The sequence below is a fragment of the Oryx dammah genome, unplaced genomic scaffold (assembly GCF_014754425.2).
Source record: "Oryx dammah isolate SB20612 unplaced genomic scaffold, SCBI_Odam_1.1 HiC_scaffold_11077, whole genome shotgun sequence".
NCBI lineage: Eukaryota > Metazoa > Chordata > Mammalia > Artiodactyla > Bovidae > Oryx > Oryx dammah.
In genome coordinates this window covers 2,595,498-2,607,579 of record NW_024080471.1, presented here as the reverse complement: position 1 = coordinate 2,607,579, position 12,082 = coordinate 2,595,498, and the positions used below count along the sequence as shown (strand labels likewise).

General features: G+C 38.8%; 1 protein-coding gene and 1 non-coding gene across 2 annotated transcripts; one reads left to right on the top strand and one right to left on the bottom strand.

Moving 5' to 3' along the window:
- Positions 1-623: 623 nt before the first annotated feature.
- On the bottom strand, positions 624-696 carry TRNAG-UCC. The gene has a single exon. It is a non-coding gene; the product is annotated as a tRNA-Gly (tRNA).
- A 2,439-nt stretch (positions 697-3,135) lies between these two features.
- LOC120860440 (zinc finger protein 37A-like) lies at positions 3,136-10,312 on the top strand. Its single transcript, XM_040236240.1, has 4 exons — positions 3,136-3,141; positions 3,385-3,511; positions 4,006-4,101; positions 8,994-10,312. Exons 1-4 carry the CDS (start codon positions 3,136-3,138, stop codon positions 10,310-10,312), a joined length of 1,548 nt encoding a protein of 515 aa, XP_040092174.1.
- The last annotated feature ends 1,770 nt before the right edge of the window (positions 10,313-12,082 follow it).

The following is a 12,082-nucleotide window of genomic DNA, read 5'->3' as shown; positions in this document are numbered from 1 at the left end:
GTGTCTTATAATAAAGCAATGCTGAAAAATTAAATAGAATATTCAGTTGCCATATAGGCTACGAAAATGATTTGCTGGTGGTGATTTTTAACCTTGATTCTAAATAGATTTATGAAGAATGGCACTTGGAAGACATGGTTCAAATTTTGCTATTTAAGGTATCTTGAAATTATAGGCTCACTCTCCCTAAAATTTCAAAAAGTGTAGAGCTTAGGCTTTTAAGGGTATAGCAGTGATAAAAGCTTTCATAATCATTTCTAAAAAGCAACACCTCATAGTTTTCTGTCTCCAGTGGTTCTCTAATATACTTGTAGAAGGAAGGCAACAGAAAACCAAGAATAAAAATAGCTGAACTCTCCACAATTGGGCTTCCTGCTTACTTTCCCTGTTCAAACAAAAGAGGAGCCACCATCTTGCAGTAGAGGCTTCATAGACAACTGGGCTTTTCCAGTGACAGTTGGCATTTGATGCCCCATATCTCTTGGTTCTTCTTGTTGCCAATGGTCGGCCTGGCGATGGTGCTAAGACTAATGTTAAAGAGAAGGTAGTGCTCATAGGTCTTGGGGGTGGGGGGGTCAGGGGTTATTAGCCCTTTTTTTTGGACATGGCTTGTGGAATCTTAGTTCCCTGACCAGGGTTTGAACCCGGGCCCCCTGCCATGGAAGCACAGAGTCCTAACCACTGGACTACCAAGGAAGTTCCCTGCCTATGTTTTCTAGAAGTTTTATGGTTTCAGGTCTTACATTTAAGTCTTTAATCCATTTTGAGTTTTACTTTTTATGGTGTGAGCATGTAGTCCAGTTTTCCCAGCATGATTTATTGAAGCTGTCATTACCCCATTATATATTCTTGCCTCCTTTGTGATAGATCCTCTCATATACTTTAAATTGTCTCTAGATTACTAGAGGAGCCTGGTAGGCTGCAGTCCAGGGAGTCGCTAGGAGTCGGACACGACTGAGCGACTTCACTTTCCTGCATTGGAGAAGGAAATGGCAACCCACTCCAGTGTTCTTGCCTGGAGAATCCCAGGGACAGGGGAGCGTGGCGGGCTGCCATCTCTAGGGTCACACAGAGTTGGACACAACTGAAGCGACATAGCAGCAGCACCAACAGATTACTTATAATACCAAATATGATGTAAATACTATTTAAATAGTATGTAGTTGTAAGCAGTTGCTGGTGTGTGACAAATTCAGTTTTGCCTTTTGGAACTTTCTAGTTTTTTTCCCCCAAATATTCTCAGTTCGTGGTTGGTTTAATCTGTGGATGTGGACCCTGTACATATGGAGGGCCAACTATGTATGGAGCTTTTTTTTAAGTGTCCCAACTTCATAAAATGGCTGCTCCTCAACTTTGGTCTTCATTAACTGCTGGATCTCCACAGAGTAAGGGGGACACTAAAATGCTCTAGCAGTCAACTGTCAGCTATTTTGCCATTTGTCTTACCACCTAGGCTGACCCTTAGCCCTGGTTGGAGGGCTTAGAGCTTGGTGGTCACTGGCTGTGGTCAGAAGCTTCCACATCTGTGCTTATATAAATTGTAGGTACCATGCTTGTAGTTTCTCTCTAATACTATCTGCTCATATCATCTAGAAGTTGAATAAAATTGTCTTCCAGTATATTCTGTTATTTGCACATTTATTTTTATTGTTTCTTCCACTTACATTGCTGGAGGCATCAGAGGCTTCAGAAGTAGATGTGTTTTAAGTCTGCCATCTTTAATTGGGAGTGTCAGTTATTTGTGAAACTGTGTTACTTGTGAAACTGTTACTTATTATTTCCTATTATTCTCCTGTCATTTGGTTCTTTTTTTACATTTCAAAAATTTTCTTCTTGGCTTTCATAGCCTATTTTTCTTTTTTCTAGCCTATTTTTCTTTTTTCTGTCAGCCACTCAAATATTGGTATTCCTTCATATTCTGTGCTGGCATTTCTTTCTTTCCTTATCTCCTCTGTGACCATCTGATTCACTCTGGTGAGCCCAGTGACATGGAGTTGCCATTTTCACCCAAGTCTTTTTTTTTTTTCATACTAGAGCTCTCTCCTCTTTTCCAGAATCATCTATCCAAACTTCCAGTTGATATTCCACTTCTTTGTTCTGTTTATTTGGTGTACTTTATGTCTGTTTCATTTCACTTGTGTGTCTACCCTGCTCTTCCTTTTGTTTCCCCAGACTTGACAAGAGGCTTCCAGAACCTCTAACAGACCATGCAGAGCCTCTGAGAGTAACTCTTTCTCTCTCCCTCTGTTAACCAAGTTGTCTGTTTAGCCTTTCTGCTGCTGCTGCCCCCTTACTATATGCGATCCAGCTCCAACAGTGCTCTCCAGCACAGTCTCCACCCTACTTTGAGATCACTGCTTCCTCAGCAACAATTAGTTTAAGTGGGACTGAATTGTGTGTTTCCATTTCACCATTGGCTTCCTGCTATTCACAGCAATGACCTGGGGTGAGTAGAGGTGGGGGAGAGAGGGAAGCTGTGCCCCAAGGGAGTGTGCAAGATAACTGTGTGTATGTCACATACTGTCTGTTCTTTAGGACACAGGAAGAAAGTACTAGCTTGTTTAGATTTTTATCTGAAAAGTAAGAACAGAATTAAGTTCTTGTATGTGAATTGATAATATTTAATTTATAGAGAAATAAAACTAGTGGTTGCTCAAGAATTTTATAGATTAGGTTGAGTGATGAAATATCTGGAGATCACTAACAGAATTTAAGCCAAATATAGTCCCTGGTTTCCTTCCCCCAAAGCTTCTCCCCCTGCCTCTACAGCCTTCATCTCATCACAGCTTCAGACTTACTCTCCTGTCCTGTTGTGCAGTCCATTGGCTTGCTACACATTTTCTTTTCCAGCAGTTTTTCCATATATTTGCAAATAAACTACTATTTCTATATAAGCACTGTAAGTGTTATCTGTTTAGTGAAATCCAAGGGGCTGACACTCTCACATGAACTTGCATAGCATCCCTTTATGATCTCTGTCTGCATTGCATGTATTTGTGATATGAATCCTTTAAGTTATATGGTAGGTATGTCTTGATATGTTTCCTTATGAGAATAAGTTCTTTGAGACCAGGAAGACTAAATTATTCAACTTGGAATTCTCAAAAACTAGGACAATTTCAGTCATATAAAGGCATGAGGGTATTTTTCCATTAAGTAATAAACCGATTTGCCAATGGTATCTCTACCGTGGTTTCTTTTGTTTAATCACAAAGTGTAATACTATACACACTTTAACACCAAAGTGTAAGCTACAAAGTAAAGATCCTTTGTTAACATTTTTACAGGAAAATGGTAAGAATTAGTCTTTAAATTCTTTTTCTTCCCCCACATCAATCATCTGATTCTCACCCCTGGAGATTGAGCCAAAGTGTGGTTTTCTAGGGATTATTGTCATTCTGGGATGTGACTGTGGGCTTCACTCAGGAGGAGTGGCAGCACCTGGATCCAGCTCAGAGGATGCTGTATAGGGATGTGATGCTAGAGAACTACAGCCACCTCATCTCAGTGGGTAGGTAGCACTTGTTTCCCATGTATGTAGACTCCCAGTGTACATGTACCTTCTTACTTATAGAAACTTGTGGGATTTTTGTAGACTAAAATAATACTTAGGTTTGGGATTTAGAGACCAAGGTCAGTTTATCCCTTTTGAGTACCAGAAAGAGTGTGTTGTCCTCTGCCCACACAGAGTCATATCCAATTCTTTGTGACCCCATGGACTATAGCCCCCCAGGCTCTGTCCATGGAATTCTCCAGGTAAGAACACTGGAATGGGTTGCCATTCCCTTCTCCAGGGGATCATCCAAATCCAGGAGTCAAACCCGGATCTCCCACATTGCAGGCTGATTCTTTACTTTCTGAGCCACCAGGGGAGCCACCTCTGCCCCATTATAGGATTAAATGAGCCTTCTTTAATTGTATATTCTTTGAAGTACACTGTCCTGTTCCTTCAAAGACCCTGATACTTATCCAATTTGTTTCAAGTCATATAATCCTCATTCACAGGGTACTGTATCCCTAAGCCAGAAGTGATCCTCAAATTGGAGCAAGGAGAGGAGCCATGGATATTAGAGGAAGAGTGCTCAAGTCAGAGTGTCCCAGGTGAGTGAGTCAGTGGGAGTATAAGCCACATGCTGTTTAGGAGAAAATAAGATCACAAAGGGTTACTTCAGAGATTAAGACCATTGAAAGGGTCTTCAGGAATCATGTTTTTGTGGCTTTGGACCTTTGGAATGCACATTAACATGGCTCAAGTATTCAATGTCATTGAATCATGCATATCTTCCCAGGGTCAAAATGGTGGTATCTCTTTTAAGGTATAAATTATATAATGAGTTAAATGCAAATGTTTAAACATTCAAGTAAATAGTCTATACAGAGATGCCCATATATCAATCATGATGAACATATGGAACAATTTTTTAATCACCCCAGAAGGCCCCTGGTGGTGTCCTCCCAGTAACTAACATTGCTCCCCTTTCTAATAGCATAGATCGTTTGCCTGTTTTTAACTTCAGATAATTGTAGTCATACAGTATGTACTATATGTAAATATATGTGCACTATGTATGTATTATATAATGTGTCTGCTGTCTTTGGATCAGCACTGTGTTTGTCATACATGCCGTGTATCAGTAATTTATTCCTTTGCAGTGTTCCACTGTGACTATCCCAGAACTTATCCCTCCATTCTGTTACTGAAACATAATTGGGGTACATATTTGAAACATACTTGTTTTAAAAGATTTATTTTGAATTTTTCAGTATTTGAAAAATAGTATTACACTTTTTAAATAGTTGATTTACAGTATTAGTTTCAGGTGAACAACATAGTGATTCAATATTTTTGCAAATTATACTCCATTATAAGTTATTACAAGACAATACATATAAGTCTCTGTGCTATACAGTATATCCTTGTTGCTATATAACAGTTTGTATCTCTTAAACCAGACCCCTAATTTGTCCCTCCACCCTTCAGTCTCCCCTTGAGTAACCATAAGTTTGTTTTCCGTTTTGCATATACACTCATTTTCGTAAGATGAGTCAAGAGAACATTGTTTCATGGTTTTTATAATAAATTCTTCGGTGTTTGGAAAATTTCACCACTGAAGCCATTTGGGTCTGAAGTTATTGTTGTGGAGATTTTCAGAGTGTTAAGTTGTACATATTTATTTTTGTCCATATCATAAATAGAGTACATATAGTTTCTGGAACAGAATAATGATGAATTATATTTACTTAATATGAACTACTAACTCTGTGGCCTGATGTACCTACTGTCTTGGTGCAATGAGAGAGAAGCCAGGAGTCCTGCTGAAGTTGGTATTGCAGGTGAAGAACACTAACAATGAATCTGAGCATGGTTCTGTAGAAGGGACAGGTAATACTCCCTCTCCTCTGTTAAGAGACGAGAGAGAAGATTTGGAGTTCTTTCTCTTAACTTTTTGGTAGACAAATTTCTTCAGGGAAAAAAAGAACAAACACTTTGTCTCCAGCCTTATACCAAAGATTGCATCAGGGTCCCAGGTTTCAGCACCCTCAATGAAATGTAAATTTCTCTAGCATTCTATCCATATGTAATAAATTACTCTCCAACATTTAGGTTCTAAGTTTTGTTAATATTCACTCACAAAGTTCTAACTGTGCAGCAAAGTAAAATTATATTTTGTAGAATCCCACAGTGCCACTCATTTTACTTCTCCATAGGTGACTTCAGGCCAGTTTTTCTATATAATGAGCCATTTCTCATTTTGTTTTAGCCTTTAACATGAAGGTTTTACCTGGCCTAGCTGTACCCAGGTGAAGCAGGATACATTAGTATTTTGCCCACACTGTGCCTTGAACTGCAATGAAGTCAGTGGCACATTTTGCTATCCATACAATTCTGGCCAGTCAGATGAAGCTGGTTTAAATGCCTTCTAGGCTGAGGCAGGCCCATGAATCTCTTCAGCTAAATTCAAGAACAAATTTCACACCTCTTTCTAATGAAGTAACCACACTATAGGAAAACTGCTTACAGACTGCATGTCTGAGGTTTTGTCTGAGGTTTGTTTCATTATCAGGGGCTTGCACAAGTATTTGAACATTCTGATAACGATCCCTGTTATCAGAGGGCTCACACTTAAAGGACAAATTAATGCCAGACTTTCACACACATAAACATAATCCCAGATTATGCTTGTCTTTTTTTTTTTTTTTTTTTACAGGTTGTCTGGTAGATTCCAAGTGATCCACCCAAAAGTAGGTGCAATAGGCTAGAGACCCATTATCAGCTTCTAATGGGTCAGGCAACAGATTTCAACAGGAACTCATTAGAAAATTCTATTACTTTTCCAAAAGGCATCTCCCAAAGTAGCTCCATCTGAAGACCACCTTGGTCATGTGGTCTCCTTTGTATACTACCTTCCCTGAGAACCTAATCCTTTTTTAATGCCCCCATAGGCAAAAATTATCCATCATGGGAACTTGTTCTGTCTCCGGTAGTATAAGATTCTAGGCATGAACACTAAATTTTCACCCACAAAAACTTCTTTCCCTGATTGGGATGACTTTCTCTAGGGTTTAGGACAAACTGATTTATACCATATAGTCTGATGCAGTATCCACAAAACACAAAGCTTTTTTTAAAAATTGCCCTTTGAGTGATGTCACTATGGTTATAGTTGAGATATCTGTCTTGTTATTTGCCTTCAATCTCCAAGCAGTAAAATCTGGGAACCACCAAATCCCTCTGCCTAACACACCAGGACACCAGAGAATCCCATACATCTATACATCTAAAGGTGGACGGGCTGGAACACACAAAGAAGACAGAACTAGGGGAACAGTGAGGAGTGGATGACAGTAGATGAAAAAGCAATTTATAGGGGATAAATAGCTGGGCTTACCTAGAGAAAAATATATCCATTCAACGTTTGGAAAATGATGGCTAAAAAACTGTCTCAATGATACTTAAATCCTTCAGAACCAACAAAAATTATTTTCCGAAGTATACAAACATCTCACACAACTCAACAAAAAATTGGCTAAAGAGCTAAATAGATCTCTCTCCAAATAATATACCGAGATGGCCAACAGGCACATGAAAAGATGCTCAACATTGCTCATTATTAGGGAAATACAAATCAAAACTACAGTGAGGTATTACCTCACACCAGAGAATGGCTACCATCAAAAAATCTACAAACAATAAATGCTGGAAAGGATGTGGAGAAAAGGGAACTCTCCTACACTGTTGGTACAACTATAAATTGACATAGCCCCTATGGGGAACAGTATGGAGGTTCCTTAAAAAATAAAACTACCCTATGATCTAGCAATCCCACTCCTGGGCATGTATTCAGAGAAAACTGTAATTCAAAAAGAAACAGGTACCCCAGTATTCACTGCAGTAATATTTATAATAGTCAAGACATGGAAGCAACCTGAATGTCCATCAACAGAGAAATGGATAAAGAAGATGTGATACATATATACAATGAAATATTCAGTTCAGTTCAGTCACTCAGTCGTGTCTGACTCTTTGCGACCCCATGAATCGCAGCACTCCAGGCCTCCCTGTCCATCACCAACTCCCAGAGTTCACTCAGACTCACGTCCATCGAGTCAGTGATGCCATCCAGCCATCTCATCCTCTGTCGTCCCCTTCTCCTCCTGCCCCCAATCCCTCCCAGCATCAGAGTCTTTTCCAACGAGTCAACTCTTGGCATGAGGTGGCCAAAGATTACTCAGCCATAAAAAAGAGGGGAAATACCATTTTTAGGAATATGGATGGACCTAGAGATTATCATACTAAGTCAGGAAGACAAACACCATATGATACCACTTTTGTTCAGAACCTAAAATACGACACCAATGAGCTTATCTATGAAACAGACACAGAAAACATACTTGTGACTACCAAAGGCAAGAGGGATAGAGAAGGGATGCATTGGAAGTTTTGATTTAGCATATAGAAACTATTATATGTAGAATAAATAACAAGGTCCTATATCCAGTATGCTGTAATAAACTACAATGGAAATGAGTATGAAAATATGTATAACTGAGTCACTTTCCTGTATACCAGAAACTAACACAGCACTGTAAATCAGCTATATTACAATAAAGTAAAATTATAAATGAGTTTTCACTTAGGACATTAAACTCAAGGATATAGAGGATTATTGGAGAAGAAAATGGCAACCCACTCCAGTAACCTTGCGAGGAGAATTCCATGGACAGAGGAGCCTGTCAGGCTACAGTCCAGGGGGTTGCAAAAAGTCAGGCATGACTGAACAACTATCACTCACTCAGAGGCTATCTATAATAACCAAAAAATCATAAGGTTAAAGATAATGAAATTTTAGGACCAGGTCTAGAATTTTATCATTTTCATGGTATACGGAGATGTTGAAACATGTATGTGAAAGCAGGATTGAGATTTATTTGGAGGAAAAGCCAGAAGGGATTGAAACAGGGTTTGATGTCAGGAAAGGTCCCCTGATGAGTAACTCTGATGCATTATAATAAGGAGAACATAACGATCCCCTAGCGGAGGAAATGACAACCTGCTCCAGTATTCTTGCAGAAAATTCCATGGACAGAGGAGCCTGGTGGGCTACAGTCCATGGGGTTGGCAACAGTTGGACATGACTGAGCGTGCACATGAGCACACACACACACTAACTAGAATAGAGCTGTGAGTCTGATCCTGTGGAAGAATGGTTCACTGACATGCTCTTTTGTTGCATATTTTTATTCATCATGAATCAGCTAGAAACAGAATTGCAGCATGGGTTTTAATACTGTTCCTTTATGAATTAGTGCTTTTAGAATATGGACTTGTTGCTCCTGGGTAGAATTGAAAAAGAGATGAAATTGGATGTATACACTGTTGTCATACTCTAGGCATGAAGAGATTAGGACCTAAACTGACCAACTCCCCCAAACCTAATACTATTTCCTCTAAATATCCTTGTGAACTAATCTTTCTTGTCCCTCTGTTTCAGAATTAATTAACAGCAGCAGAAAGAAGTTTGACTTTAACAAAGGTAGAAAATGGTTCCATGATGACAAGCATGAAAGAATTCATTATGGAGAGAAGTCTTATGAATATAATAAAAATGAGAATGGCTTCTGTCTTAATGAAGACTCTGTTCAGCATCAAAAAATTCAAATTTTGGAGCAACCTTTTGAATACAATGAATGTAGGAAAGCTTTCCATGTGAATTCACTCTTTGTTAAACGTAAGAAACCTTACACAGGACAGAACACCTGTGAATACACTGAATACAGAAAAACCTGTGATATTTCACCTCTCATTGCTCAAAGAACACATCCAAAAGAGAATCACTACGCATTTAAAGAATGTGGAGAAAATTTATTTGAGGACTCCATTCTCTTTGAACATAGTGTTCACCCTTCGAGCCAAAAGTCAGACCTGACTCCAATTCAGATGACCCACTCAACTGATAATATAATTGAATATAATGAATGTGGAACCATAGTCTTTGGTGCACAACAGCACATACACACAAGAGAAAAACATGAATGTGGAAAAACATTCAACCAGAAATCAGCCCACACAAGACATCAGAGAACCCACACCGGGGAGAAATCCTATGAATGTCATGAATGTGGGAAAAGTTTCTACAAGAATTCAGACCTCATTAAACATCAGAGAATTCATACAGGGGAGAAACCTTATGCATGTCGAGAATGTGGGAAATCCTTCAGTGAAAAGTCAACCCTCACCCAACACCACAGAACACACACAGGGGAGAAACCATATGAATGTTGTGAATGTCAGAAGGCCTTCTCATTTAAGTCAGTCCTTACCGTACATCAGAAAACACACACAGGGGAGAAGCCCTATGAATGTTATGAATGTGGGAAGGCCTTCCTAAGAAAATCGGATCTCATTAAACATCAAAGAACTCACACAGGAGAAAAACCTTACGAATGTAGTGATTGTGGGAAATCTTTCTCTGAGAAGTCAACTCTCACTAAACATTTGAGAACTCATACAGGTGAGAAGCCCTATGAATGCACTGAATGTGGAAAAAATTTCCATCAGCAGTCAGCTCTAATTGTTCATCAGAGAACTCATGTAAGACAGAAACCCTATGAATGTAATGAATGTGGAAAATCCTTCTGTGAGAAGTCAAAACTCATTGCACATCACAGAACCCATACAGGGGAGAAACCCTATGAATGTAATGTTTGCAGAAAATCATTCTATGTGAAGTCAAAACTTACTGTACATCAGAGAACACATTGGAGAAGAAACCCTATAGGTGTAATAAATGAGGGAAATCACTCTGGGTGAAGTCAACAGTTTATAGAACAAAGAACACCAAGTAGGGAGAAAAATCTGTTAGCATTTTGAGAACACCTTTGGTCTAAAGTCAGTTCTTAAAATACAGCAGATAACTTTCAGAGGGGAGCAAATAATATGAAGATATTCAGGACATAGAAAAATCTTCTACTGGAATTAAGCTCAGAATAGAGAAGACCTATTGGCGAATGAATACAGGGAACCTTCTGCCCAAAACCACGTCACTAAATATCAGAGAAATCAAGGTAAACCCTCTATCAGTATTTGTAGAAAAGACTTCGTCCACAGGCCAGAGAAAATGCACAAACTATAGGAAATTATAGGAAATCATTTACTTTGAGGTGATACTTTTATTGAAGTTGTGTGAAATGTTTGAAGTAGCATCTCAGTGGACGTCAGACAGTAATTACCAGAAAAATATTTCCATTTTAAATGGGCAGAAGCTCTAGGTTAAGCCTAATCTAATCAATCAGTGAAATGTGTAGAATGTCTGCATTTAGAGCATTTATACAGTATGGCCCAATGCTCAGTGTGCTGTTCCTTCCAATTTAAGGTATTAGATGTGAACTGGAATCAGTGGTTGTAAGGAATTCAAATGTCTGCTGGTCCTCCTACATTCCTCCCCACAAGTCTGTCATCAGGGATGAGAAAGGTGATCTGTCCACCTGCATCATGAGTGCTGAGTGCAGGTGAAAAAGACGGTTAGCATGGGCTGATGCGTTGGTAACACTGGGCAGATAAGTAAATGTGTGGAGGATGTTTAAAGTCAAATTCCTCACTGTTGGAAAAGGTATCTGTTAAAATGGAAACAAGAGAAGCTAGAAAACATCTTGGAGGGTTGGACTGGACTGTAACTCATATTTTAAATACACAAATAGTTATATTAGTGGTCGTGTGTGTGTGTGTGTGTGTGTGTGTGTGTGTGTGTGTGTGTTTTACAGATCTCTCAGCTGAGAGGGCCTGAACATAATGACACCTCAGTAGGACTGAGCACACCAAGTACCAAGTTATTAACTACTAAATACTACCCTGCCATCAAAAATGGACCACATCTCTAGAGTAATGCCTTATTCTAAGTCAGTCATGAGGAGAAATACAGGATGGTCTTATCTATTAAACAATATGAAAATGTTCAAAGAATTATTCAGACATGTCAAAACAACAAAAGAACCACCTTGGACAGGTATCCTTAGCCTAATCTGAGGCAATTTGAACATTAAAACAAATAACAGTAACATTAATTTGTAAATAAATAGAGGAACAGAAAAAAAGCTTTTCTGTATACAATGCCAACTAATAAATGTAGGAAGAATAATGGCAATAGATAAAAACATCACTGGCAGCCATCATACAGGTGGTTCATTCAGCATGTCTACTTAACATACTTAGCCTACTACTTTGTATGCAGAAGCTTAATATACTGGCATAATCTCTAAGTATTTCCCCACAAAATACTAATCAGGTATACAAACTGGCAGAATGGATGCAAACATAAACCTGTATATATGCCATCTAAAAGAGACCCTTTGTAGACCTAGGGACACATACAGATCGAAAATCAGAGGATTTTAAAAGATATTCTATTCAAATGTGAATCAAAAAGAAAGCAGGCATAGCAATACTCAGATAGAACAGACTTTAAAGAATATTATAAGTAAACACACAATGATCAAGGGAACGATCCAAGAAAGATACAACAATTAGGAGCATCTCAATACATAAAGTAAATGCTGACAGCCATAAAAGGGGAAATTGGCAGTA